Source organism: Onychostruthus taczanowskii, unplaced genomic scaffold, assembly GCF_017590055.1.
Source record: "Onychostruthus taczanowskii isolate IOZ18803 unplaced genomic scaffold, ASM1759005v1 scaffold1, whole genome shotgun sequence".
Classification (NCBI taxonomy): domain Eukaryota; kingdom Metazoa; phylum Chordata; class Aves; order Passeriformes; family Passeridae; genus Onychostruthus; species Onychostruthus taczanowskii.
Genome location: NW_024496525.1, coordinates 13,976,771 through 14,003,418, shown reverse-complemented (window position 1 = coordinate 14,003,418; position 26,648 = coordinate 13,976,771). Strand labels below are relative to the sequence as shown.

General features: G+C 36.2%; 1 protein-coding gene across 1 annotated transcript in view; it reads right to left on the bottom strand.

Moving 5' to 3' along the window:
* The window catches only part of SCFD1 (sec1 family domain containing 1), a 45,246-nt gene extending 22,341 nt beyond the window's left edge, over positions 1 to 22,905 (bottom strand). Inside the window, exons 1-13 of the mRNA XM_041400314.1 lie at positions 22,832 to 22,905; positions 22,033 to 22,121; positions 20,960 to 21,050; positions 20,100 to 20,222; positions 18,947 to 19,034; positions 15,159 to 15,248; positions 13,929 to 13,984; positions 12,917 to 13,002; positions 11,111 to 11,210; positions 7,839 to 7,978; positions 6,701 to 6,791; positions 6,276 to 6,349; positions 5,650 to 5,731 (exon numbers count right to left, since the gene is read on the bottom strand). Coding sequence (XP_041256248.1) covers positions 5,650 to 5,731; positions 6,276 to 6,349; positions 6,701 to 6,791; positions 7,839 to 7,978; positions 11,111 to 11,210; positions 12,917 to 13,002; positions 13,929 to 13,984; positions 15,159 to 15,248; positions 18,947 to 19,034; positions 20,100 to 20,222; positions 20,960 to 21,050; positions 22,033 to 22,121; positions 22,832 to 22,888 — 1,167 coding nt within the window. The 5' untranslated portion in view covers positions 22,889 to 22,905. The remainder of the gene's footprint in view (positions 1 to 5,649; positions 5,732 to 6,275; positions 6,350 to 6,700; positions 6,792 to 7,838; positions 7,979 to 11,110; positions 11,211 to 12,916; positions 13,003 to 13,928; positions 13,985 to 15,158; positions 15,249 to 18,946; positions 19,035 to 20,099; positions 20,223 to 20,959; positions 21,051 to 22,032; positions 22,122 to 22,831) is intronic.
* Between the last annotated feature and the right edge of the window lie 3,743 nt (positions 22,906 to 26,648).

The window sequence follows — 26,648 nt, the reverse complement described above, 5'->3', positions numbered from 1 at the left end:
ATTGCCAGAGTGAGCAAGAGTCACCTTGCTTTTCTTGGGTTAAATGAGAAATTTTGAGAAATTTTGCCTGATAATGCCAAAGCATTTAAAACTGCTATGGCATATTTTATTCAGCGCAGTAGTAGTTGTAATGACAGTACATTAAAACTTTAAAAGTCTGGTTTTCACATATTTCTGAATACTACTAAAATTATTCTTGAGATCACAAATAAAAAAATTAATTTCAAAAAAGTTATTTTATGACCTCTCCAAAAAAAAAAAAAAAAAGTACTTCTCTAGCGTAAGACTATCAGGGCCTTTCACCTTCTGAGCACTGTAAATTCCTCAAAAAAAGAGCTAGAGAAGAGAAAGCAAAGTAAAAAAGATATGAATTACAAGAATATTTTTATAATAAAAGCATATGGTGATTAGCTTATGATGCGCGTAGCTATACAATGCTTCCATTTCTCAGACACCACTTACTGAACTCCTTGAGAAAAGCAGTTACTTGCAAAGCAACAACTTAATTTAAAGCTTTTGTGGATGCTTGCAATTACAGCTTATAAAGTAAATTACCATGAAGAGCACTCAGACATGACCCCCTGCTACTTTTAGGGGCAGAAGAATGTCTTCTGTTGATTGTTATAGTGACTATGACTACATAGAAGGTGCATGAAATGAGAAAAAAAATTATCTAGAGCTTCTTTCAAGCTATATTTACCTTGAGCTAATATTAAAAGAGTAATATGAAGTCTGAATAGAATTGAGCTACCAGCCTTTTTCCAAGACCTTACATCACATGCAATTTGGTATCTGGTAAACCATGTGAGACCTCAGTTCTACAGTGCCTTGGAGATTTTCTGTGTTACAGTCTCCTTAAATCTCTCTATAGATATGAAGCAATTGCAAAGAAACTAGTACAATTTTTAAAGTATTTCCATTACATTCGCTTGCTTTTTATGTTTTATCAATATTAGTATCTTGTTATGTGAGGTGAAACTCAATGTTTTTAAGTTTAAAATATTTTTACTGACAAAAGGCATCCAATAAAAAAGGGATTGTCTTGAAATGTGGAAACTTGATCTTATAAAGTTAAATATATTACTGTTGAATTTGGCAAAGCCCATATTATCTTAGCTGGTGATCTGTTTATAAGAAATTTATTGAGATGGCATGTAAAAATGTACAACATAAAAAGATTCACTGATTCTCTGTATTTGTTTACAGATCAACTTCTAAATAAAATTTCGTAATTCAAACATCAATTACTTTCAATTTTAAGAACAGATTGAAAATTGTTAACTTACTTGGAGCACAGGCTAGGTAAAATTCTTCTCAGCCATGTGCAACTTTATGACTGTTTGACTATGGCTGCTGAACAAAACAGATTACCAGCAGCAAAGAAAATTCACTGGTTGCATACATATTCTGTACTTGGAGCCTAAACGGAAACATTAATGAAACAAACTGAAAATCCCAAAACTTCAGGTCCACATTTTTTTTCAATAGACTGTCTGGTTGTTGTTTTTTTTTTTTTTTTTTTTCCTATCCACAATAGGGACATCAGACGTAAGCAGCAAGCAGCAATGTAGAACTTTTGAGACTCTGTCTGATGTGACAAACTAAAGGGTAAGTCTATTCAGCTGCTTCTTCACTAGATAACTAATGAAAGTTACTAACAAAGTTCTAAATAGGGCAATATTTTTCTTGTACTGATTTGCTCGGAATTAGGTGGACACTTAATCAATTTCATACGGGTTACTGAATAGCCTTAAACACTACTAGTTACCTTTTGATAGATATCCCAGATATGCCACATCAATGAGACAGTTACTTCTCGAAAAGCCAACTTGTCTAAGAGGTGCTGATAAGAAGCAGATGTCCCATTTAATTTAAATAAGTGCAATTTTGCTCACTCAGTGGCAAACTCACAGACATGCCAAGAGGAAAAGCTGGGGAATAGGAGCTAAACAATCCTGTAGATTCAATAAAAAACACAGCAAAGAATATGTTCTTATGGGTGCCAAACTGGCAAGCAATGGGAAGAAAATCAATAATAAAATAAAGATGCAATTACATTTACATTTATTCCTTTTCTGCCTCCTGCTCTTGACTTTCTACTATGACATCTTGTTCCACACCAATCTCATTCAAGTGACCTTTCTGGCTGCCCTTTCAGGAACAGGATTCTATATTGCAGTTAAAGTGCCACACTTCAGCTTGCTTTAAAAAAAAAAAAATTGTGAAAGCTTTCAACTTATCTTTAGAAATAGGCTGTTCATAAGCCAAAACTTATTTTAGAGAAAATTACTGAAGTGCATGGGAAATTCTGCTTGAGCACTGTACTCCAAAATGAACACAAAATTCCTTCTTTTCAAAGAAAGTAAGTGGAAGCAGGACCCATTAAAATCTCTTAAAGGGTGATTTTTATAAAGACTTGCTGGAAGCACTTCTATCCTCTTTACACTACAAAAGTTTTTAATTTTAGAGAGAGAGAATATGCAGAAGAGAGTAGACATTTTCTAAGAAACTGTCTGAGGTCTTTTTCAAAGATGCTGACAGAGAACAACCAGAAATAACTGCCTCCAGAATGAAGGAGGCTGGTCAGGTAATTATAGTGTGCTGCTAGGGAGAGGAAGAGAAACTCTCGAACAAGGCTGGGAGTGGCAGACACAGTCAACTCCTTTTCACTGAACTGCACAGAATGATAATTGGAAGGTCACTGTAACTGAACTCAGAAAAAATCTGTTGGTACTAGAAGGTTCATGAATTATCAGTTCTGAACTACACAAAAACTGCCTGGTCCACTATGACACACATATTTCACAAACATATACCATTTCACATGGTGTAATATTCAATTAAGGGGATCCCAATTAAGAGATCATTCAAAGTGTCAGACGAGATCAAGCAGAAGCAGAGATACATAATAAAACCATGTAAAATTAAAAAAAACAAAACACTAAACCAAAGAAATACAAGTAATTTAAACCAGTCAACAATACATATAAAAATCTGCCACTTAAATTCACATCTGTAGAATTCTAGCAAGACACTTTCTAATCTACCCCTCCAGCTGTCATTTTAGAAAAGTGTATGTGTGCATCTTTTTATATTCATGATTTAACATATATCAGTAACTCTATTCATATTAGAATGACATGCAAAGATAAGCATGACTTGAAACTTTAAAGCAGCTAGATAGGTAAATCTAGCTCTAAATCTGTTATCTGTTGGGTCCAGACCTTCAGTCACCAGCTTCAGCAGAGGAAAAACCAATAAATGCAAAACAAGGATGCATTTGTTCTAAGCACTGACAGTAAATACTTGATGGTTCACTTCACGAAAAAGTGATGCATACTTTCCATTATTTCACTAAAAACTTAAGCCAAAAAACTGCCAGGACCCGTAAGTATGTGATTAATTCCTGGTTTCCTCTTGCTGTGTCTTAGAAAATGATCCAAGAGAATGTGGAAAGCAGCTGTAAACTGAACATTAAAGTATAACCACAAGAAAAATTAAATTCACTTAATATATCCAAAGCAGGTCACGTTGCATTCTTTGCATAGAACCTTATATATATATAGTGAAGAAAAATGCTCAAATAATTAATATAGTAAAACCCCATAATGGATAATGCAAATAGTCTATTTTAAAGTATGAATGCACGTCCTGATTATTTTAGAAGTGAAAATATAGTAATCTGAAGAAGAGCATGGCTCCTCACTAGCTCCTCAAGACTTCAGCACTTGCAAAAAAAGAGCGTCTCATCCTAATCTGGTTACATTATGTAACTTTGCATAAAACCTATTAACCACATAGTCCATGTCTAATCAAAATATCTTTTAGAAGTACTGAATGAGACACTGCCCTTTTTGAGAGTATTTTTGAGGAATCCACTAGGTAACATAATGTCCTCCATACTAAAATTCCATAGCTCAAGATTAAAAGATACTTTTTCTAACACTGGAGGGTGAAAAGACAGGAGAAAATGGTCAGGAGAAAGCAGTTGGAATAAACTTTACTTTGATTCAGTTAAAAGGCTTTACCATAGGCAAATTTCAATAGAAAAAAAGAATTAGTTTGCATTAGTTTAAGATAGTGTCCTAAATATCTGAAGTGATGCTTTCTAAATCAAAATAAAAGATGATAGAGATGTACATATCAATGTATTGAAGAAACTGCATGGCCAATGTCTCACAATCTTCTTTGACATTTATACAATAAGAAGGTAAAGAGCATGAGCACTTTGCAGTACCAGAACTAAGAATCATGGAGGAATGGACCACCACTCCTAGGACACTCCCTAATAGCAGGCTCCCTATCAGAGCAGCAAGCCAAGGGCTGGCTGAGTGCCCAGATAAAGCAATTCCTTCACCTCTAGGTAATCAAGTGTGTGGCTATCATTTAATGCATATGACTCCAGCTCATTTCCAATAGGATACTGGAAAGCCAAACTGATGTTACTGCCATTCTACATCTTGATCTAAAACTTGCTTTCCAACCAACAAATCATATATAGAATACTACTGGTCTAGTCCTGCCATTATCATGCCAGTATCTTTCCTGGAAAAGTGAATTTACAGTCAAGGTATCAAAATATTAATATTGTTGACTTCTTTTTTTTTTCAGTGGTATTAAAGTACTGCTTTTAAATTGTCAGATATGAAAACTGACATACCTAACAATGTAAAAGCCCATATACTAGCCTTACAGTAATGAGCTAAGCACAGACACTTACCTCTTTTCCAACTTTGTAAATATGTAAAATGAATTTATTAATTTAATTGCAGAATTAATCCTTTGTTCATATGGAGTACTAAAAAAAATTCAGTAGCAATAACTGAAGACAGATCTTCCATTCTTTACAAATGTTAAAGCTACTTTCAAAACACATTGCCTTCCAAGAATTTTAAGTAGCTTGGGGTAAAACTCTCTAATTACTGATTTTCAGTGAGACTTGGTATTTGAAACACCTTCCAAAACTAAAAAGAATTTCAGTGTTTCTGAAAGCCTCATCTACAATTAGTGTTTTCATGCTGTGAAAACAAATCCATTTTCCAAGTTATCCTACCAGTAACCAGGGCCTTCACTTGACAACAATCCCTCTGCAAGATCTCTGACAAAAGCAGCAGACTTAAAGCAGGAAAGACAAACCCCGTTGTGAAGTTCTTAAATTATGCACAAGACATCTAACACAGACCCTGCCGGAAAGACCGCTTCAGTAACTTGCATCATTATTGCCACATCTCTGGGTATGAGTTTTGTTGGTGAGCAGTCAACACTGCCCTTCTGACAAACACATGCAGAACAGAAGATTGCTTAGACTGAAGTCATGAATTGCCATGATACATCTCTAAAATAAAACAGGTCCATCATAAACTTATTTTTTTAAAGACTTCAACCCACAATAACAGTTGTGGCCACAATTAAAAAATGAGAATATGCTAGCAAATTCTGATAAGAAAAGAACTGGTGTTCTTTACTTTCCAGACAGAGGCATTCAAAATTCATTCTCTCTCACCCTTCAACACTGAGTAATGCTACACAGTGAATTCTGATAAGCAGCATCATTGAGAAGGCTCATTTTCTCATCTTCACTGCCTCAAATATATTTTTTAGGTTAAAGAGTATTACTAACAGAAAACCCAAGTTAGAGAGCAATTGTACCTTTATGTGCTCCAAAACGGCTGTTGCAACATTTGTATGAAGATCAATGAGCCTCTTCTTTTCCAGAAGTTCTGGAAGAGAGCTGAAGAGATTAAATACAAACTAACCTGCTGATTTGCACTGTTAGTTGAATTGTGCACTGTATACAGTAGGCATTAAAACATTTATAGAATTATACAACAGTCTGGGTTGGAAAGGACCTTAAAAGGCTACTAAAATCTAAAATCACAGAAGAGGGTTGGAACTAAAAATGACAATATAGATGTAATGATTCTCATAACCATACCTGAAGAAGAGGATTTCACTAATTTTTTTATGAAAGAATGCAGAGGTTGGGGATTTTGATGGAACAGTGCAAGCAAACCTATGATGCACTTAGATTACTTGTCTTTGTTGAGGAAAGACTCCCGAGACAAACACATTGTGGAAGTTACATATGCAAGCACTGGTTTAGGACACTGCATTTAACTTTATCAGAATTATAAAGCATTTAAACTATATTATAGAGCTGAACAGCCTGCATTTAAAGATATTTATTTCAAAGAATACTAAAAGTACAATAACAAAAGAAATTAGAAATGGTTCACAGATAATTAAACAACAATAATGCATTATTGACTACTTACCTGACAGCTGAAGTTAGCTTAGCTGTATTATCTGAAAGCATACTTATTGCTCCTTCGTCCTCCCCTTCAATGCCCTGGGTTTTGAGGAAGGGTTTGAAAAGAGGAATAAAAATAGTCATAATAAATACAAATATCACATATGCAGAAAAAGTCAGTACATTTAGAATGTATTTTCTCATAATGGTATTAATGTCTGAATTGTGTTTTTCAGTTAGTATGGAAATTATATAATTGCAACACCAATGAACAAGAAATTGAAACTTCTCAGGAAATATGGTACTTCTACACCTACTTTTAAAATCATATAATGCCTAAAATTTAGCATGCAATGAAAATTTTTGTCCATGGGATGACAAGGGCGGGCTAGGCATCTCTACAAGCCCTATTATGCTTTACATAAAACACATACAGGTGATAAAACTTACCATGATACTTTTAAGTCTTTTAACTTCATCTTCTTGGGCTCTGTAAGACTCCAGTTCTTGCTGAACAGACTCGGCCACCTCTGGAAAAGGACTAATGCAATAGTCTTCATTAAGCTCAGTTAAATCAACAAACTGAAATACTAGAACCAGACAATAAAACCTTTTTGGAAATAACAATATACAAATCATGCAGCAGAATCAAACCACAGAAAATAATGACATCTTGACATAATGTAGGTTTACTTTAACTTTCTTACTGAAGGTTTACTTAAACTTTCTAAGATGTATTCACTGCTCGCAAGAATCTTATGTAATTTTGATAAGAACAATTTTGAGCTCTGTAACAAAAAGCTAACAGACAATTATCATGGACAATGAATACTGGCAATGATCATTCCTTATGTGGTGGCTTGATCCTGGTTGCATGCCAGGTGCTCACCAAGTGACTCCATCACTTCTCTCCTCAGCAAGACAGGAGAAAGTAAGGTGGAAAAACCCCCGAAGTCATGGGTCAAGATACAGGTAGTTGAAAAAAAGGAAGCTTATGTGTGAAAGCAAAGGAAAATGACAGGTTTTATTCTCTACTTCCCACCAACAGATGATGTCTGGCCATTTCCCAGGAAGTGGGGCTTCAGTAGGCAGAGCAGTTGCTCCAGAAAAAAAAAAATTAAAAGAAATCCCATTGAACACTGCACACTTCTCCTTTCTCTTAGATTTTATTGCTGAACAGTGGAATGGAATGGTACAGTATGGTATGGAAAGGTATGGGATATCTCTTTGGTCAGTTTGGGTGAGCTGTCCTGGTTATGCCCTTTCCCAAGATCTTGCCCACCATCAGCCTGCTGGTGAGGGGGAATGCTGGGGAGACAGGGCTGATGTTGTGGGAGCACTGCCCAGCAGCAGCCAAAACAATGGTTTGTTATCAGCACCCTTCCAGCTACCAGTGCAAAGCACAGCACTGTGAGGGCAGCTATGGGGAAATGAACTTCATCTCAGCCAGACCAAATACACCTTAAAAAAAAGGCCCCAAAGCTACAAAATATTTTCAAATAAGCTTAAAACAGAACTGCCATATATGAAGAATACTCAGAATTTATACTGACTAAATTAATATAAAGTGTGTACCTTTATGGCTTACCTGCCCTTATGCTTTTGCCAGAATTTATCAGATGCAGTTAAATCATAGGACTTCTTATTTTTTTTCTTAGGTCTAGCACCTGCTGGAGTACTTTCTGTTCCTGCTGATTCTTCCAAGTTAACTCTATTCAAATGGAAATCCTAAAATAAAGAAAAAAATCTTATATAAATATTTGACAGTTTAATTGTTTATTCAGTCTTTTATACTCAAAAAATAATTTAGAGAATATTTTCTAAAAAACACTAACACAGCTATTTATTAGAACTTCATAAGAATGCAGGAAACAGTTTACTAGTTAACTAGATAATAACAGCAATATAAGGACTCCACAATTACTCAGTTACTGAACTGTGATCAGTTCAATACTAAACACGGCAATGAATGTTTGCCTTGTTATGCAAAGACATTTGATTATCTCATATGCAAGCACTCTTCTGACACTGAACCTTGAACACTGTTTTCTGCAAGAAAATGAGTTACCTAGCAAGGACTGCGCTGCAGTAACTCCCCAAAACTTTGAAGTAGAAAAGCTTCTATGTTGCAGACAAAAAATGTTTCTGTCTGTTCACTTACATAACTACAACATATGTATCAAAGTTGCCAAGAAGCTGATGACAACAGCAACAGGATTATTCACTATGAGGACTAAGCCACACCCTCACAGTTCTTTCCCTAATTTTCTGAGCACTAGTAAAATAGTGAATGCATGATAAAGCAAAACTTTACAACAAAGCTGCTATTTTTCTATATAGTTTTTCTTCTTCCACAGATGCATGAACATAGAAACTACATTGCTTTGCTAGAGGACACAATTATGCTCATGTCACCAACTGCTCCCTCCTTCTAGTTCTTTCCCCCGCTGCCAAAGACTGCCCTGTATTTTCTGCAGCTTATATATTCTCTCTGGTTTTCAACAAAGAGCATTCAACAAGTATTCCACTTGCTGACTTTGTCCTAGCTCTACTCAAGGACATTTAAAACTTCAAAGGTGCTCTTTGCTTGACAAATAATGATAGAGTGAAATCTTCAACTACACAGAAACTGTTATGAACCTTTTAGAATAGATATTTTTCCCAGAAATAAAACACCACTTTATTATTTTCATTAAAGTACACAGAAATGGATCACTGTGAGTGAAACTGTGAAATAAAGTTTTAAAACATTTCTAGTTATCCCTTGGCAGGGACTTAAATACTTCAAATGATCCATGCCAGAATAGAAACAGAACCAAGTAGCTACTCAAAGGAAGCACATGCACTTGATGAACACAAACCTCATCTTACAAGAGGTGTTTAATGTTTTAGCAAAAAAATAGTACAGTTCAAGTATACATATTTGATAAAACCTTGAAGAGAAAAAAAAAATTTGACTGCATTTTTAGCTGTAATTTTTAATGGAGATTTGTTTTGGAACATTTTAACTCACCAGTGACCTGCGTTTTCAAGTTAGTTTTGGCATTTGCAAGTTTTTCTAAAATAATTCTTATTGATTAGTGTTCTCCCTTTCAACTCCCCATTTTGTCCTTATAAGGATTTCTAACCATGCCTCCCATTTTTCTGTATCCACTGATGAAAGGTTTTTTATTCATAAATAGAAATCCCTTCATGTAAGCATGTTTATGTGTAAAAACAGCATAGTTATAATCTCAATGGATGCAGCACTTAACTTTGTGCCTGGGTAGTTCAACACTGCACAGCATTCCTGGATTATTGTAACTGAGACCTTAAACAAAACCCCTTAAGTATAGCTTACATAATCAACATCTTGGTAACAATTTAATGGTTACAATTTATGGCATCTTAAAAGACTACTGCAGTTATTTCATGAAATATTATGCTCAGTAGGTGAAGAGTTTGGCAAGCTTGCATTTAAGGTGAATAACTTGACTAGTTTTGAAATTAAACTTCTGCCCCTGTCATGGAACCACAGACCACTTGGTTACAATTTCACGAAAAAAATTCCTAATCTGTGCACTTTTAAGATGCAACATTTAACAGGTTGGTCCAGAAAAACTACAGAAGCCTGATGCAGTAGAGATCCAATATCTTTGAGTAAGTCTTCCAGTGTTATTCTAATACCCCAGCAGATTTGTAGCACTAGTTGTCCTCAGCTTCCAGTACATCTTTGATCACTCTGCATCTTGAGGAACTGAAGTCCTAGCCCAACTCATGCTTGAGGCTACCCAACATTACTTTAAAAAGTAACCTGTAGAAACTCACTGCTTCTACCTGCAAGTCTCTAGCCAATTCAACACTGGAGAAAACTTGGCGCAAACTGTGTTTTTTTCAGATATGCCTTTCCTAAAGAAACTAAGCCAAAAATTGTTATTTGCAGAAAGCACCCTTAAGTTTAAGAGGATAGGACTTGTGATAACAAATTAATTACATAAAATAAAATTTGCAAGTGCCCTAAAACATTACATTAGTGCCGAAATTTTTCATCGTAGCAACACAAGTTTCTGGACACTATGGATGACTATACAGTTCACCATCAACTTTGTATATCAACACACGTGCATGTGCATATTTAATGTATGTCTCTAACAGTCCCAATAATAAATCCAAAAAAATTCTCAAAGACAGATACTGAAATTATTTTCACAAATAACTCTCAGCACATAAAAAGCCTCCAGATACTAACTATTTTTACTTTTTTTTAATAATTATTTACTCCACACCTATACAAAAAAATGCACAAATCTGAGGTAAACAGAATGAGCTATCATTCATGTACATTTCTACTACTGGTTTTATAAAATAAACTTGAGGAAATAAAGGCAGCTTAAGGTTACCTAAATTAAAAAAAAAAAATTAAAAAAAATCTGTTTTAGATTCCTTACAGTAGGACTGTATACCATCTGCACTGAACACCTACACCACCTTGTGGAGAAAAACAGAAAAAAGTATTTTTAAAAGTTCAAACTAAAACCAAAACTGGTTTAAAAACACATAAAAAGCATTTCTTTTTCAAAACTGAATTGCACTTAATGGAGTCTGGATATTACATAACATACAGATCATGAGCTACTGAAGAAAAAGCCAGGATTGCTGAATTAGCGATCTTCTGATGATACCAAGATTTCAACTTTTTAAATATTTTAGAAATTATTGCTAAATAAACCTTCTAGAGAAAATCTTCCAAGTTGTTCTTTATTAAAACAATTTCCAAATAAAACAGACAAAACAGATTTTGGATTGAGAATCTGATAATAAGTTTTAACAACTAACTGAGTGAAAAAATAGTTTTGGTAGCAAAATCAGATTTATCCTTACCAGAACATCATGCACTAAAGCTTGGTATGTCCAAGTATGATGTAGAGGAGTTGCTAAATCTATGTTTCTGTCAACAAGGACTAATAAGGGCCTTTGGAAGCTGAAAAGATGACACTGTGTTAGTAATTCTTTAAACATGGTTAAAGCACCCCAGTAACATCCTGAGTGATATCAGCTACTTTATATATCTATTTCAAGATAAAAGCAAAACTGCTTGCTGCTGAGCTCCTACAGCCTTCCTGAAAATGATCACTATGATAAATTCCATGAATCAAATTGTAGTAATGATAAAAAGATTATTTTATACTAAGTGAAATGACCAATATATATTGAGCAGAAGTTGAAACACTGAACAGCAATTAACTTTTTAGATATTAACTAATGCATCTTTGTGTGGATACACATTTGACTTCCAAAAAACTGTTTCAGTGGGTAATATCTGACCTTAATCCCCATTATGATCCTCAAATATAAAATCTCACTTCCGAGGGTTTCTAATTTCATTTTTCTCTTTGCTTGTATATAAAGCCCATACCAAAAATAAATTACGAACTTCTGAGATACACTGTGGTAATTCCATCAATATCCAATTTTGTGGTAAAAAATGCTCTCATGCCTAAACATCTTGGGCTACGGCAGCGTGAAAAATTTATAGTGAAGATAGGAAGACTGAGCTGACAGAACATTATAACAACCATTGCTCTTAAGCACATTATCCCTACAAACATGCAGTTGAGATGCCTTTGAACAGAGAAAAAGCATTTAAATTCCATGCTCTGGATTTCCTTGCAGTAAGTATATTCATTTAAATATATAATCTCAAGAGCCTTAGTCACCTGATTCTGAAAAACTAAACTAAACATCTGAAGCCATTCAACTGGTTAAAGTTTCCTATGTTTCCTTTACCTTGCATTTTAATTTTGAGTGCAATGATGCTACGCTATCAGGAAAACAAGTCACGCCTCTGAAGGAAAAGCGGTGCTTACAATCCAGTTCCCATGAAAATGAAGAAACACAACTATTCTCTCTCCTTTCAAGCTCATTCCTTTTGCCAACTTTGATGTTTTTGGGCCTTTATCCAAGCTCTGATTTTAATTTTAGATAAAAGTATGATGACTGTTTTATACCCAGTTAGCAGATTTAAGTTTCCTTCAGCTACTGTCTTGCCAATACAACTCCTCCTTTCCATGTGCAGTACAAGCTCTCATAACACACCTTCCTAAGGCAGCCTATGGAGTATTCAGCTAACTGGGGGCAACAGTGTACAGGGATGCTACCGAGAACCCACTATCAGATGCTCACAAGCATCCACAAAAGATTCAAATGGTCATGACTTAAGAGACCTTAATGATCCAGGTGGTAGTCCACAAGCACTGGCCTCTGATCAAGACAGGGATCAGCTGGAAAACACTTGCTTTTGATATAACTAAACTGGTAGCAGTGTTCACAAGCAAGAAAATGGGTATGTCTTTCTTTTTAAGGACTTCAGAGCTATGCTCAGACATCCAACTGCATTTCATAGGCCTGTAAACAGAGTGTATTTGCCGAAGTTTGGCTCTTGCTGGGTTTAGAGGCTGAACAAAATGAACTGGTTCATAATTTCTGACTTACTGTCCTAGGACGATACTCTTAATAGTTATAGAGGTTTTTAAATGGGTTATGCTGTGGGATTGAAAAACTCCCTTGAAAGTATGTAAACTCTTTTAATATAGAATTTGAAACCAATTCTTGTAAATACAGCTTTCAGTACAGTGGTGACTTACCCAGAGAACTGAAAGACGAAAAATAAAATGACTAACACAATACCTGAATTGGCCAGCTCCAAGTGTATCACCTGTAAAAAGACTGTTTCTGGCATCTCTTAGATTCTCTCTGAGCTTCTTATCCAGTTTCTGAGGATGGGAAAAAGAAAACCACTTTTAACAAGCCAATGGTTTCCTAACCTCTTTACACGATCACCATTAAAAGATTTATTGTGCTGTTTTTGTAGCTTAAAAAGTCTTAAATGCAGGAAGACTAGGTCCAGTGTACACGGGAAATAAATTACATCTATTTTGTCCCTCTAGCATTTATATCTGTGTCCAGGACTACACTGAAGATGTTTCCTTTATGTCTACTTATCACGTCCCAGACAATTAGCACCCATTCCCTAAACATGCAAGTAGAAAACACCAATAGGAAGCATCAAGAGGGAACCACAGCAGAAGCAGTGAATTGTGCTGGCAGACACTGCCACACAACTGTTTCATAAAAGTGAGATTATCCTCAATATGAGTGCATGAACAACGCATGCTTAGATTTAATCAGTATTACCATTTCACTGACAAAGAAGATGTGAAGGAGATGTAAGAAATGAACCACAGTGACTCCTAATGAAAACAGTTCTGCAGAGATTGTTAATTGTGATTTAGTTTGGTCATTTCATCCCTATTTGATGATCAAGTTAAATGTCAGTTTAATTTGCTATACTAAAAATGTCTTGTACTTGCAGGATTTCCCTGTAAGATAGATAAAAATTTCTCACTGATACACAGAGGAACACAGGCCCAACAGACACTTTAAACTGTGTAGATGCAGCTTAATTATAATGCCTATTAGAAAATCTTGATAAACTCTAGATTAGGAATAATAATTTATATTAAAGTTTTTCATTATCTGATTCCCTAAAGGAAAGTGGAAGTATCTCTTTTCCAGTTTTATTTCCTTCATAAGGAAAAGGATACAATGACACCAGACCTCTGTCTAGTACTGAGAAAAGTGAAAGTGATGCTTGGAAAGTTGTAAAGCAATGCTAGGTGTTTAGAAAAACAGTTCTTACCACTGCCACCATTTCAGCTGCAGTTCCTCTTGAACATCTGATTATAGGTATAGCGCCTAATAAAAGATACATTGACTTCTATGTGCATTGTCATTTTTAGATTCATTATTACATTACTTTTAATAAACAACTTTAACTAACATTCTGAGATTAAATACAAACTTACATTAAACTTTTCTCTTGCAGTCTTTATCTATGAAACGAAAAATACTACATAGAAATATTAAATAAAGTTTTACAGAAGTGAATACCCCATACAACAATTTATGAGAAATAGAGTATATATTAGAAAGAGCTCATCCACTGTTGGAGGGGACAAACTATCTCATACAGACTCATTAGAAGTTATTTTCAAAAGGTTAGAAGTCCCTTGAACACAACAGTAAGTATTATGCCACTACAATCTATCTGTTACAACTCACTACTATGTCCAGGACTATCTATCTATGGTAATGCTATTTTCAAAAGCACATTTTCCATTGGCTTTCAGGTTTCAAAATATTTAGTTACTGTTTCTCACTATCTATACAAATATGAAAATTCCAAAACCACAGATTTTAAGTGACTGACGAAAAGACATTAATTTGTATCACACTAACACTTGAAAGAACTGAATATTTCCAAGGGAATCTCTCTTGAACAGCCTGCCCCATGGCAATCCCCAGTTGCCCTTGCAGGAAAGCTATCTCAGATGGACCAATTTCAGTTACAACTTAAGTTAAATGTCATCACTATGCAAAATGTATCAGCAAAGCGTCAAGGAAACTCACAATAAAATAAGTAAACTTAATACATCTTCCTATTCATTTAGGAAGTTATTTCGCTTAGATTTTTGCAGGGTTTGTGTGAGGAATTTTTTTTCTTCTAATTCTGTGGTGTTTAGGGGGTTGGTTTTTTTTTTTTTTTTTGAGAATGACAAATCCAAACTCAAAGCACTGTTATCTTCATTGCAAACCAGGATTCTGTTAGAACAGTGCATCCAAACCTTTGCACTTGAGTATTCTCCTCCCATTGGTACTGAAGACTAAGACTCAACCCCCATGAAGGACAACCTTTATTGCACTTTGCAGTGATATAAAGCAATAATTTGAGAAAGATAATTATTCCACCCTGTGAATTATTGGGGTTTTGGTCACAGATCTAATTCTGCTTTAAATTTTCTATATGAAGTCACAAGACTTCTAGTTACCTCACTGAATATGGAAAACATGCTAGAATTTGGAAACTTACCAAGTGTAACAAAAAAACAGAAGAGACTATCAACAATAGTGTCCATTATAGTTTCCATTTCTGTGTCTGTTATGTCTGGTCGGTTAATGGCTAAAAGTGTGGAAAAAAGAATAGGGTTAAATAAGTTTATGCCATTTTAATAGTGAGAGAGCAATCCTCTTCTTATCTGATGGCTGTTAGTAGTCAACAGTTTTTGTTGCAGAAGAAATTACATCCTGAAATGCCCTTCTCACCATAACTGTTAGTTTCCACCCCCTTTTTTTTCCTCAGAAAAAAACTGGCAGAACTTAATTATTGCTTACTGTATAAGGTCATACACTATACAATAATTTCCAAATCTCTCTCATTGTACAGGTATATTTTGGATTGTTAGTATTGCACAAACAAAAACCTACTAAGAAACATGTTATACAAGAGAAATGGCCATCCACTTGGCTAACATTTTTCAGGAAGAAAATCCTCAAGATTTACCTGTATAAAATAATGAATTATAGTATGAAGTTATCTATATTTAAAATTTCTAAATCCCACCCCTTGTGTGGAGATTCCTTTTTTTTTCCTCACAATTTCACCATCAGTTAGGGGTAATTCCCAAGCCATAAAACATTTTACTTGACAGATAAGAGATATTTCCTTCCCACATTTATGTCAGGACAGAAGACATGCAGCAACATTTCTCTTAAGTAACTAATGCTGACAAGAATATAATAGCCAACAGGAAACATCAAACCAAATCTTATCACAGAACTCAAGTCAAGCACTATCTCAGGATTCATGCCATAAATCCTATCCTTGTTTTACTTTACCTTTAAAAATTTCTTACATAATTACCTGTCTTATCCTCTTTCCTCAAAAATGAATTTCAAAGCTTTAAACATTAATAAGCCTCCCATCCTACATTTATGCATGGACAACCATACCCATTCTCTAACTTTAAAGGAGCTTTTTTCCCCAGCTTTTCTCCTGTAAGAACTTTAGAGACATGGATTGTATTTCAGCAACTACACTTAGTAAGCTAAAGTTTTGACTAGGCTGACAGCAGCAATAGAAGTTTCAAGTTTCTGAAATATCAGCTCCAAGAAAGGCAGACCATTCCCAATATCTGTATTTTCCTATAAAGACAAAACTTTGAAGAAATTCACTGGGGCTATCATTCTGCAGTTATCTCCAACTAATGGTCTCCTAGTTTGCAGGGGGGGAAAAAACCCTCATTTTTACTCTCTTGCCTTTTCTGACTTTAAAATTTATTTCCCATCCTGTTACCATGTTTAAAGTACTCATTTCTAATGTTCCAGTAATCTGCATACTGTCAGTGCCTTCTAATTTTGTCTACCATGCACATATTACAAGCACATTCTTTTCTTGTACCATAGCAACCAACACAGATACTTCATTTTCCTGCTCCTTAGATCAACCTTTGAGAAACTTCATTAAGAATCTTTTGGTAAAATGTTCTACCATGTAAGTTTCTCTCTCTCCACTCTAACAAGCTTGTGGGGAATGCATCTATTACAAAAAAGTAAGCATAGGTTTCCTACATTTTCCTGTTGTACTACAAAATTCAACCAAATTGTAAAGAATTGTAAAGAAGCACTCAAATAGCATGACACAGGATGTCTCAAATATCAATTTTATACCAATACTAATAATTTACTCTTCCTTATACACTGTCTTAGAAAAGCAGAATTAGAAGGAGCCTGAGGGATTAACTACTTGGTCTTTCTTTCCAAAGATGAGTTAAACCCATGTAATTTCTGTATCTAAACCAATTCAAAGAGCTTCCCAGTCACAAAAGTAGCACAATGTTTACAGGTAATCTCATATTTCACTATTTTTAAAGTTAGAAAGTGCTCCTAATATCTGATCAGAAACATCCTTGTTGCATTTAAACTCATCACTTCTTGTCCATTACTAAACAGAGATAATGTATTGTGTGCTTTCTGTGTACCTAAGTCTTTCACATAATTGAAGGATTTTATATTGCTTATTTGTCCCGACATTAGCTCTCTTTAAAAGCAGTCACACAGCCAAGGAATCAGGAAATGGAAAATTAACCTGTTTTGTGATATCTGGTCTGAGTTCACCCATTCAGATACCTTTGTGGTCACACACAGCAGTGCTGCTGCAAGAACAGCCACTGTCTTTAAGTACCCTCAGATTTACACTGACTTTTGTAGATTATGAAGCTGGCAGTCTCCTGCTAGGGTTACTCTCCACAGGCAAAAAAGTCCACGTCCTCCTCACCTCTGCACTCCTACTGCCTGTCTGTGTCAGATCTAGAACTCACACAAGGAGACAGATCAGCTACTGAGCTCTAATGGAAACTCATCACTCTCTGTGGGAGATCAGATTTCAGTTCCATGAGCTTTTGGAAACAGCTCACTTCTACACTGGTTTAAACATGCTGGCAAATTTCAGCAGCCCAAGACAGGAAAACAAGCCAGATAGAAACTGATGGGTATGAAACGTTCAGTCATTTTAATTCAAATTCCTTGTTAGCATAAGGAATCTTATGATAGTCAATTAAGTATCTTTATATACACAGGAACACATCACAAAACAATTAGTATTAAAACTCTTCAACATCTGGTTTTAGTGAAGAAAATTAAATCTGCTTTTCAAACAAAAATGCCCTTCATTCTGCCAATGGAATCAATCCCCAGTGTGAGACGCCCAGTGTGTGACACACATCTCAGTTATTATGGATCCAGTTTTAAACAAAGGTACTGACTTAAGATATTGGGCAAGAAAGCAGAAAAATCTCACTGCTAAATATTAGACATACAAAGACTTCTCATCTCTATCTGGTCACTAAGGAGTATTCTATGCACCAGGAATTAGCTGTGTGACTTTGCAACTACACTAAAGCAATGAGGAGCTGCTGCAAAAATAGGACTATCTTGATTTCTGCTTTTTCCCTTTCATTGCATTTGTACATCACACAAATCAGTTGGTATTTTCTAAGGAATGAGTCAATTAAACACACCCTGCAGCTCTGAAATTACTGGCTCTGATGTAAAAAGAGAGGAAGAGTAAAACTACAGCAGAAGCAGTCAGACAACATACCCTGTAACATCCAGAGTAAGGGGCAGGAGTGGTGAGGTTGTAGTTCTCTGTACATTCAGCACACTGAATGGGTCAGAGGTGCACATAAAATCAGCACAATGGAGGAAGGAAAATCATGTGGACAATTATGACAACTAGCATGTATGTTGACTTGAGCTGCCATAGCACCAAGGTAACTGACCTAAGGCAGCCACTTGCTTTTTCTGCTAGGTTCCAAATCAAGTTGATCAGACATCTCAAGGAAAAAAAAAAAAAAAAAAAAAAAGACTTCCAGGAGGCTGACTTTACTTGCAACTCTGAAACTTTATTAAGAAGTTGACATGCTTGACTCACATGTTTGCAGAAGCAATCAGTATTGCTTATTGTCTAGAATGCCCTTTCCTACCCACAGTGACTATCTACCTGTGAAAACAATATGTAATTTTTCCAGTATTATTTGTTGCATTAAAAGTGTTATTATCCATAAATGTCCATACCACAGTTTCACTTTGTTATTTAAAAATATGTATTTATTTTTCAGTATCACAATCACCATGTAATAAAAGATGCTGAAATGAATATCTAATAACTGCTTCTTTCATGATTTTACATATCTAACACATTATCCTGAATTCTGAGCAGATCAAAGCAAAATAAGGTAATTGCTGATTATTAACTACAACTTCAAAAGTAAATTTCAACTTCAGACATTCCTGTATAATTTTTATATAAATTCTACTTACCACGGTATGAAACAAGTTCTTTGTTTTGGTTACACAATACAAACATATCATCTTCTAAAGTAATAAAATTAAGATATTGATCGAACACCTGGAAAGCAAGGAACAATGGTCAGAATAATCCAGAATGAAGCATTAAAAAAAAACCTATATGTGATTTACTGCCACATTTTACAGAAGTATCTATTAAAAAAAAAAAATTGCAAGATATAATTTATGAATTAAAAAGCCTGTGTAAGGGTTGAGTGATTAACTCAAAATATTAAGAGCACTGGGAAGTGCCAGAACTGTCCAACTTCAACTATTTCTGTACACAAAGTTTCAGCAGCCAAGTATCACTGAAAAAACACATGTGGAGGACATTTCAATATTATAGGTTCCCTTTTTATGTACATGAAAGACTGCAACATAATCAGCACAGAGCTCTCAGGCAGGAGAGAGGAAAGAGGGCAATATCTGAACAATAAGACATGACAGCTCATTAATTTTAACTTTTCTGTAACACACCTGTGCATTCAGGAAAAAAATTAAACTCCTCTATAGCATAAACTATTAATGAGACACCAAAACTTAAAAACAGATTTAAGAAAGCTACTTAACAGTTCTATACCAATTTCCTGCTGCTGAGGACCTAAGGCTTAAACAATACTAGTAGTCATTTTATTTCACAACGGGTTCTTTCTCTCATGCCACTAATACTAACTGGAGTGAGAAAAAGTGAATGTATTGAAGTGTATTACTTAGTAATTTACAGGTTTTGGTACAGCCATTCAACAAAAATAAAAGTAAATCCCTAACACACGCCTTTAAATCATAAAGGTACAGGAGACTACTCAGTAAAAGTGTGTGCATATGAAATATTATTTCAAATGAGAACTGCACTCCTACTGCTCTTCTTGTGTATTTTCGAGCTAATACAGAAACATAAATGCACTGAAAGCACTCATTCAGCTGATGTGATCAGGAATCCTCTGAAACCACTGCATTTCCTCTCTTATCATTCAGCCCAAAAGTCTTGTAACACTTTGCCTTTTGACAGCTGAAGTATGGTACTAAGCTGCATTACTGGGATGACTGCAGGTTCTGTATGCCTGAAAATAAGAATGAAGTGACACCTTTAATGGTGCTAATATTAGGGACTGGGGGACTTCCTTACCTTAGCCACTTGAGTTACTGCATTAGCACCTATAGCAGCATTTGCAATATCTTCCAGTTTACTTCTTGAAATGGCAGAAATGAAATTTAAATAGTAAGACTCATAAAGCTGGTTTCGAAGATCCTAAAAAAAAAGAAAAATTTCCTGAAGAAGTACTAATACATTCTTGAGTAATTAAAAGAAGAAATCATGCTTTTACTATGTAATGTTACAGTTATCCACAATCAAACTAAACCTTCAGAAGTGCTTAGCTGCCTATTCATACAGCTCTACACACAGTGTTTTGATTACATATCCAGATATAAACAACCTACCACAGAACTGCAAAAAACCAGGAAATTATATTTAAGCTAGAAGGCAGCAATTAGTATTCCACACCTTACTGCTGATGAAAAATACCCTTTGTTCTTCTCCTTACTTTGGCAAAGATGTCCATCCACCTCCTTAGTAGAAATGTGAAAAATTGAGGTTAGCCTAATCCAGTCCTCCCAAAGCAGTATCAAATGGTGCAGGTGGCTCAGGACAGTGTCCAGTCTGGTTCTGAACCTCTCGAAGGATGGAGACTCCACAAACTCTCCAGGCAATCTGTTCCAGTGTTTGGCCACCCTCATTAAAATAGCTTTTTCTAATGTTAAATGGAATACTTGTACCCACTGCCTCTTGTCTTTTCACTCCCCAAACTCTCTCTGAAACATACCAGACATATTTAGCCTTCTACTTGCTGGGAAATAGAGGTTTTGCAGAATAATATTTTTCTGACAAATATGTGCTAGTAGTTACAGTCACATTCTGGTGAGTGCAGGATTACTTCACACACCTTTTTGTGTGGGCTCTATCTAAACATTACAGATGCAAGTTACCTGGCACATTCTGTCAATATTTTCTTCTGTTGGCATTACAAAGTAAATAGCTGGAACATCTGGAATAGCATCCCGATCTGAATGTAAAAGCCTGACAGGAAGAAAAAAGACATCTCCAATATGTTTTTTCTCTGATATGTATAAAATTAAAAAAAGTTAAAGAAATTATTTATTTGTACAGATGAATGAAATCTCCTACAATTTCCTTCTATATTTAGTTAGAGTTTTAGCAAAAAAATAAATCACATTTGTGTATTTTTTGACTGAATATATTAATAGATGTGCTCAAAGTTTATTCAAAGTTGAGAAAAGTCTTTACAAATGTTCAAAAACAGATTATCCATTCAGAGGAAGCTAAAATAATGCATCCATGAAGTTCATATGTGAACTGCTGATATAGTAATAAATCACTATATTTAGTTCTATTAAACTTGCCTTTCCTGCTTGAAGACAAGGTGCTTACATGTTTTTCTCATGTTTCTGCTGATGTGTAAGTGTTAAACTGTTTCCACTTCTAGTCTTTACTTAGCAAAAGTTAATAAACTTGGAAAAAACCACACATATGTTCAAAGTTTCTTCATGACTATTACCACAGTTAAGGAGTGACAACGGACTAGGTAAATGTCATCTGGTGAAAAAGACATGAGAAATCTCTTAAAATAATACCTAAAGATTTCACAGGTTTGACGGCAGACAAGTAAAATTTACGTGTAAAAAGATAAGCAAAGAACATGCTCAGTCCCACGAAACAGTCTGTGCCAACATAATTTTAACATATATGACTGCAAAAGGATTTGTAGAGACAAATACCAAAATAATACCTACTGGATCAGTTTTATTTTTGAACAAGGGCCTCCTGTTTTGAGCAAGAAATCCTAGTGAACAGTGTTTGGAACAATCTCTCTACTCCCTGATTCTGCATAATGGCATCTGATTCAGGAACAAGTCAGTTTATAATCTTTATTCTAGCAGTTATTTATTCAATAATTTTTCACTGATTTGTTAATTATTTTGGGAAATATTAAATAATGTTCTTTTTAGAAAATAATTCCCAATTTTTAAAAAGTACTTACAGATGCAAAGTGATCCCCATGTCCCTCAGCTCCTTCACTGACAGCAAAGGTGAGATGATATCTTGGCCAAATCTATCATAAATGAGAACCTGAAACAGATACACGTCATCTTATAAAGTGCTGTAAAAAGAGAATACTGTAGAATACAGTAGATACAGAAATTCAGGTTTAAGGAACTACCACCCTAACTTCAAAAGTGCTTCAACATCTAAACGTCTACCAATTTATAATAAATCATTAATTTGTCATGGACTTCCCTTTGTGCTTACAAATAAATAAAATATAAAAGAAAAAACACGGGGAAACTCAGTGATAAAGGGGGAAAAAGAACCATCACTTCCATCTCCTGAAAAATGTCTTGTCAAACAAGAGTGCTGTTCAAAGTTTGTTATTGTATATGCAGAGTTTTCCTGACTGCAGTTGGGAGAAAACAAGAGGAAAATCAGAAGAGAAAATAGGAATTAGTGAAAAATTACAATGGATGAAGAGACAGAATATATGCTTTGTAGTAACAAAAACTCCTCATGACCTACAAGTTACATTTTAAAGGTAATAAAGCTAGCCTGAACTCAGATTCTTCAAGCTATTAATAGTTCTTCCATTTGTACAGGCTTCTTTCTGACTCCAGTATTTTTTCAGCAGTTCTGATACTCAATTCTGTGTATTTACAACACAGGAAAAAAATATTTTGTACAAGTTAATAACACAAGAAAGATGAACTTGATTTAGTTAAAATCTGCAAATCTGAACTTTTCTGAACACCATAAAATTCTCATCTTCCAGTTCCAAAAGTTCTTACCTTCCATACTGGCTCTCCTGTGCTGTTTTTAACTGGAGGAACATTGAAGTTCAGCATACGTTTCAAAGCCACTGGAAAATAAAGCCAAAGAATGCTTTACTCTCTTTACACTTCAACAACAGCGACTTGAAGACTTTAGCAGGATTTTATTATACATTTCATTTGAAAGGAAAACCATCACAAAATGTAATACAAGTCACATTTTCATTATTTTTATGCAGCTTTGGCTGACAAGTGGCTCACATCTGCTAGAATTTATGGACTCCAGAGGACACAGCAAAAGGCAAAGAAACAAGTTCTAAAACATTAATTCTCCTTAGTATACAGGCTATATTCTAATAATCTTTGCCTTAAAAATAATTCCAGTATCTTCTTGAACTAGTTTCCTTTATTCCCCGATTTGGTATCATACCCCACAGAAACAACATCGTACACACCAAACAAAAAATACCTTAAATCAATGCACAGTTTGAAAGATTTTGAGAACTCATATGAAGAAACTGCTGGTTTAAGGGATAAAAAATACCCTTAGTTTGTAGCAGGAAAACTCTCTGAAATATGAATGAACTTTAACTTTCCATTCCACAAACCAAAGCAGATTGTTTTACCTACCTCTAATTTATAAAACTATTACTATTCCTCATTGATCTGATTAAACAACACAGTATGTGCTGCTCTCCTATCTTTTACTAGCAGCAAAAAACTATTTGTGCTATAGTGCTGATACTCTTAAAACTCCTAACAAAATCATCACAGAGTTTTGCAAAGAGGAAAAATTTGCAGAAATTAAGAGTGACGGATACCACTTAGCTCATAAATGGAGAGCAGCAGAAACACTTAACTTCTGACTCTGGCTGAATGAACATAGTGCAGTTCCTGGGATCTACAGTATCACAAGACATCTCAGGCTGGAGAGGACCTTGGAAGACCTCCAGTCCAACCTCCTGCCTAAGGAGGCTCAGCTCTGAGGCTAGGCCAGGCTGCTCAGTGCTTTATCCAGTCAGTTCTCCACAGATGGAGATGCCACAACCACATTGTGCAACCTGTGGCACTGACTGTCCTTGTGGAGAAAAAGCTTTTCCTTACATCCAGTTTGAACATCTTGTTCATGTTATGCAATTTATGCCTGTTGTGCTTCACCCTACTGCCATACACCACTACAAAGGGGCCTGGTTCCATCTTCCTAGTGCTGTCCATAGGCATTGGGGAGCTGCTGTAGGCTCCACCCTGAAGCCACCTGGAGAAAACTCCAAGCAGAACAAGCCTTAATGCTACAGCCTCACCAGAGCCTCTGACCACCTTGGTAGTCTCTGCTGACTCCCTCCAGCTGATGGTCCACCGAGACCCCCTGCAGGTCTTTTTGACAGAGCTGCTCTCCAGTGTGGCAACCCCTCGCACTGTTGCCTGTACCTGCAAGGGGCTTCCTTTAGAAGGGCAGGAATTTGTCACTGTTAAATTTGATAAGAGCTCTGCTGGCCCATTCCTCTTGCCCATCTAGGTGCCTCAAAATGGCAGCTCTTCCCTTAAGTAGAAGAGATTTCCCTAGTTTGCTGTCACCTGCACACTTAATCAGAGTACACTCTGACAGGCCCTCCAGGTGATTGACAGACATTTTAAACAGGAGAGGTCACAGAATACACTCATGCAGTGCTCTAGTTGTTACCAGCCTCTAGGTAATTATGTCTGATTAATTACAAACCCACTGAGCCTGACTATACAACCAGTTTTTTCAGTTAGTTATTCATCCATCTAGTCTGTGACATCCTAACTTGGATATAACACCATGGTGTCAAAAGCTTTGCTGAAGTCAAGGTAAATGAAATACCCCTGTCTTGTTGCCTACAAACCCAGTCATTTTATCATTGAAGGCAATCAGGCTGGTCAGGCATGATTTACCATACATAAATTCATGCATGCATTTTCCCTCATGTGACAAGAAGTATTTTCCAATAGGATTCACTCAATGATTGACTCCAAAGTGACACTGAGGCCTGGAAGCATTTGTAGGTGCAGAATGAGGCAAAGGCAGCACTGGTTACCTCAGCCCTATCTGTGTCTATCACCATTAAATGACCAGCTTCATTTAGCAAAGATCCAACCTTTTTTCTTATTTACATTTTTACTACTAATGTTGCAGCAGAAGCATTTCTTTCTCGAGATACATGCTGCACAGCTCAACCTCAGTAGAACTTTGGCTTTCCTAATATCATCTCTCCATGGCCAGGCAGAGTTTCTGCTGCGCTGCTTCCTCCTGTGTACTGTCCATACAAACGACATTATTAGACGTGAAACACGAATGTGGGAAAATCCAAGCTAGCACTGAGCGCTGAGTCTTGATGGACTCCAGCCTTCCACTTGCTTCATACTTTTTTTCTCTTCTTTTTTAAACACCATGAAGCAGCTCTGAAAATTGATTACAGGCTGCTCCTGGATTCTTTGGCCCCTCACTGCTGGTAACATCTTTAGCCATATGAGCAGTTTTATATAAAGCTGTATGGTTATGTGCTTTGGTACTACCAAAGTTGAAGCAATTGCATTGCAGAGTTTATCATCTAAAGCAAAACTTGGCATAAGCTCTCTGCTAAGAAAGAATAATCAGACTATTAACACGTGTGACAATCATGTCAACATTCAGCAAGTGTCCTAGTTCCTTTTCTGTATTCATATTGTCATTTCATTTACATTAATGTTGAATGTTCTCTGGGGCAAGGATCAGGTTTTTACTGTGCTTGCACAATGATATGCTTTTGTTATGAAACCAATCCTGGTTATGAACCAGGATAAAGGTCACAACAGATGGTGCACATGCATGGTAAGACCATAACTAAATGATGAGAAACCTTTTTCTGAGTACATTTTAGTTGTTGAATCTAGCTCCTTGGAAAACACCTCCTTAACAGAAGACAACATGGATTCAGTTGTAAAGGCTGACTGAAATAATCAAGCAACAATTGATGACATGGACAATGAGGCTGAGTGCACCTGCAGCAAGTCTGCCAATGACATCAAGCCATGTATGGTCACAAAATCACAGAATCATTCAGGCTGGAAAAGACCTCCAGGATCAGTGAGTCCAACCTTCACTGATCACCACCTTGTCAACCAGACCATAGCACCAAGTGCCATGTCCAGCTGAACACCTCCAGGGATGATGGCTCTACCACCTCCATGGGCAGTTCATTCCAATGTTTAGCTCTTTCCATGAAGAAATTCCTCCTCAATAAGGAGAGAAGGGAGGCCATCCAGAGGCACCTTGACAGGCTTGAGAGGTGGGCCTGTAGGCCTCAGGAAGTTCAGCAAGGCCAAGTGCAAGCTCCTGCAGCTAGGCTGGGCCAACGCCAAGCACAAATAAAGGCTGGGCAGAGAACAGATTCAGAGCAACCTTGAGGAGGACTTGGGGATGTTGGTGTATGAGAAGCTTCACATGACCTGGCAATGTGCACTTGCATACAAGATAGCCAGCTGCACTCTGGGCTGCATCCAAAGCAGCATGGCCAGCAGGATGAGAGAGGGGATTCTGCCCCTCTGTTTTCCTCTGGTGAGATCCCACCTGGAGTACACACAGGTGGAGTGTGTGTGGAATGCCCATATCTGGGCCCAACATAAGAAGAACTTGAACCTGTTAGATTAAATCCAGAGGAGGAACACCAAGATGACCAGAGGGCTGGAGTACCTCTCCTGTCAGGAAAGGCTGAGAGAGTTTGGTTTGTTGAGCCTGGAGAAGAGAAGGCTCCAGGGAGAACTTACAGTGCCTTCCAGTACCTAAATGGAGTTAAAAGAATCCTGGAGAGGACTTTTCACAACAGCATGTAGTGAC